Source organism: Priapulus caudatus, unplaced genomic scaffold (genome assembly GCF_000485595.1).
Source record: "Priapulus caudatus unplaced genomic scaffold, Priapulus_caudatus-5.0.1 Scaffold520, whole genome shotgun sequence".
NCBI classification, from domain to species: domain Eukaryota; kingdom Metazoa; phylum Priapulida; class Priapulimorpha; order Priapulimorphida; family Priapulidae; genus Priapulus; species Priapulus caudatus.
Genome location: NW_014577581.1, coordinates 123558 through 127363, shown reverse-complemented (window position 1 = coordinate 127363; position 3806 = coordinate 123558). Strand labels below are relative to the sequence as shown.

Genomic DNA, 3806 nt, shown 5'->3' with positions numbered 1-3806 from the left:
TGTGAGACTGCGTGTACAACTGAGACTCGTGTGCAGACGTGTGATGAGATGCGGGCAGACAACGTGCAGCACGCTGTGGAGACATGTTGCAGACAACGCTGAGACGCATGTAGAGCCATGTTGAGATGTGGTGAGACCGCTCCCTTGTGCGTGACAACGTGAGACACGTGTGAAGACGCCGTGTGACAACGTATACGCCGTCTGAGATGTGTGTGAGACGCGTGCTGACAACGTGAGATGTGTGAGACCGTGTGACAACGTGAGACGCGGCTGAAGATGTACGTGTAGGACGCGTGCTGACAACGCTGCAATGTGTGCAGACTGCGTGTGAGATGTGTGTCGAGACGCATTGTGACAAACGTAAGACGCTGTGAGATGCGTGTGGACAACGTAAGACGCTTAGTGAGATGTGTGGGAGTATGCATGTGACCAACGTAAGACGCGTTGAGATGCGTGTGACAACGTGAGACGCGCTGTGAGATGTGTGTGAAACGCCGCTGTGACAACGTGATACGCGCTGTAGCGATCGGTGTGAGACGCGTGTGACAACGTGAAACGTGTGTCGAGACCGCCGTGTGTGCACAAAACGTGAGACGCGTGCTGAACAACGCCGTCGTGGACAACGCCGCAGACGCGCTTGTGAGATGCAGTCGTTGAAACCGCTCGTGGAGACAACCGTGAGACGTCGTTCGTATGCGACGACGTGCAGACGTGTGTGAGACAACCGTGGAGACGTTGTGAGACAACGTGCAGACGCCGTGTTGAGACAACGCGAGACGCTGGTGAGCACAATCTGCAGACGTATGTTGTGCAGACAACGCTGAGACGCGTGTGCCACGACAACGCGGCAGACGTGTCTGCGCACGACTGTTGCGAGCACGCTGTGTGCAGACAACGTGCAGACTGTGTGAGACAACGTTGAGACAGCGTTTGAGACAACGCGGCAGACGTGTGCTTCGAGACAATGTGAGACGTGTGTAGACAACGTTTGAGACGCGTCCGCTGAGACAACGTGAGATGCCGTGAGACAACGCTGGGAGACGTGTGTGCAGACAACGTGAGACGACGTGAACTGTTGTGCTGCGACGACGTGAGACGCTGTGTGAACAACGTGAACGTGTGTGAAACAACGTGAGACTGCGCGTGAGACAACGTCTGAGACGTGTGGGAGAAAACGCTGAGATGCACGTGCTGTGAAGACGACGTAGACCGCCTGCCCCCCCACCGTTCCATCTCCCCAGCCACCCCCTCGCGTGAGACAACGTGAGACGTGTGTGCAGCACAACGGAGACGCGATGTGGAGACAACGCCAGACCGCTTTCACGTTGTGAGACAACGTGGAGACGTGTGCAGACAACGGGCAGGACGTCTGTGCAGACAACGTGAGACGGGGGCCTGAGCACAACGTGAGACGTGTGAGACCAAGCGTGAGGCATGTGTGAGACAATGTGAGACGTCGTGGGGAGACCAACGTGAGACGTGTGAGCACAACGTGAAGGCACGTGCGTAAACAATGCGAGACGCCGTGTTGAGACAATGTGAGACGTGGTGTCCAGACAACGTGAGACGGCGTCTCACACGCGTCTCGCACGCGTCTCACATTGTCACACGCGTCTCACACACATCTCACACGCGTCTCACGTTGTCTCACACACATCTCACACGCGTCTCACGTTGTCTCACACGCATCTCACACACATCTCACACGCGTTTCGCGTTGTCACACGCGTCTCACACACGTCTCACATGCGTCTCACACGTCTCGCACGCGTCTCACGTTGTCACACGCGTCTCAAACACATCTCACACGCGTCTCACGTTGTCTCACACGCGTCTCACACACATCTCACACGCGTTTCGCGTTGTCACACGCGTCTCACACACGTCTCACACGCGTCTCACACGTGTCTCACATGCGTCTCACGTTGTCACACGCGTCTCACACACATCTCACACACGTCTCACACGCGTCTCACGTTGTCACATGCGTCTCACACACGTCTCACACACGTCTCACACGCGTCTCTCGCGTCTCGTCAGGTGATGCGCATTGTTGAGAACACGCGGCCGGACCGGCAGACTGTCATGTTCAGCGCGACGTTCCCGCGACCGATGGAGGCTCTCGCTCGCAAGGTGCTCAACAAACCAGTGGAGGTGCAGGTGGGAGGACGCAGCATCGTCGCCAAGGAGGTCGACCAGAAAGTGGTGAGCAGGGCCATAATAAAAATATTGTTTGTTTGCCCTCACCCGACCGACCCGCCAAAAAGGGGGGAAGATTTATAGTGATCTTTCCCACTCTTTTTTTTTTTACAAATTGTATCACTGTACATTATATAAATCTGTTGGCAATACATTATATGTACCAAGCAAAACAAACATTCAACATAAAAGGTATCTCCACACAAGCCCACCCGAGCATGTAGACATGCTGAATTTGTAAAAAGACCCCCTCAAAAAAAAATGAAAAAAGCCTACCTACCTACCCAAACTTTTCAGCTTGGGTCGGGTGAGGGCAAACAAATTTTTTTTTAATTGTGGCCCCGGCTTTGTCTTTTCACGGAGCCGATCGGCCCAAGCCACCCGTAAACAACCCCATCTCCGGTAAACCGGTTAAGTCCACGGGCCTTTTTTTCTGTGTCCGTCAAATTTGGAGATTTTAAAGCTTTTATTACGTAATTCATCAGTTTAAAAAATCGGCCCCGTCGAGTAGATGACGGGGCCTTTTTTTCAGGCCCCGTAGTTTTCTCAGACGGCGAAGCCTGGGTGAGAGAACCCTGCTGTGGTGAAGCGGGTGTAGAGGAGGGGGAGAAGGGAGAGGAGGAAGGGCAGGGTATGGAAGGTGCTTATTAAACACTTGGAGGTGCAAGCGGGTGCACCAGGGTAAGATATACACAGGAGCGATGAGCGATTCGCTCTTCAAACCTCCGAAATCGCTCCCGTGAGGCTCAAAATAGCTCCCCTAAAACTTTTGACGAGAGCTCTTTTTTCCACAGACTTGAAAAAGAGCTCCCGTGAAAAAAACGTAATTTTTTTTCTGGGGTGCACCCAACGGGGTGCAATTTTCCCACATGGCTGGGGTGGGACAAACAGATGGCCATATTTCTGGGACAGCAGTGGGGGAGAGGAGTGAGGGAGGATGCCTGTGACAGATGTTGGGAAGTAGAGTGGACGTTGTTGATTCATCTTCTATGCTACTGCAGCGTTGTAGTTACACCAGAGTATTTAGAATGAATAATTTAGAGTTAGAAATAATCAAAGTCAAAGCATATAATTTGTTTACCGTTACAATCCCTTACCTACCGTTGCGCATTTCTACAGGCGCGTGTGTGCGGTGGTGGGTCGCATGGAGGTTAAACGTGCCTGTGCCCTCACCGCGCAGGGCAGTGCTAATGAGGTGTTGGGGTGTTGTCACTCGCACGGCTCTCTCATGTGGCACTGTAATACGTCACAACATAAGGTTGCGCGACAGAGCATGAGTCACGCTGGTCGCCGATCCAAACTGGTCACAACTGGTTTAGCCTGGGGGTATGGCAGGAGCGACCTAGATGGAGGAGAAAGGAAGATTCGAGAGAGAAGGCAGCGTGTGGCACTGGCGTGCGGTTGACTTTGTGTATGTCGTATCGTATGTATTAGAATAAAGTCGTCAATAATATACACGACGTCTTCGACCGTCACTGTCTACGAGCAATTACGGACGTGTAGGAGTGGCGTATCGATAACCAACCTGATGCTGCGTTTACACTATCGATTTTTGTCAGCAAATCGTACCGATTTCAAGTGCATTCCAACACAATCGGCTGAAATTC

The 3806-nt window shown here is 52.7% G+C and overlaps 1 protein-coding gene across 1 annotated transcript in view; it reads left to right on the top strand.

Annotated features, from left to right (window-relative positions):
- LOC106811255 (probable ATP-dependent RNA helicase DDX46) overlaps positions 1-3806 on the top strand; it is a 40911-nt gene that overhangs the window by 19421 nt on the left and 17684 nt on the right. Inside the window, exon 12 of the mRNA XM_014814812.1 lies at positions 2041-2205. Coding sequence (XP_014670298.1) covers positions 2041-2205 — 165 coding nt within the window. The remainder of the gene's footprint in view (positions 1-2040; positions 2206-3806) is intronic.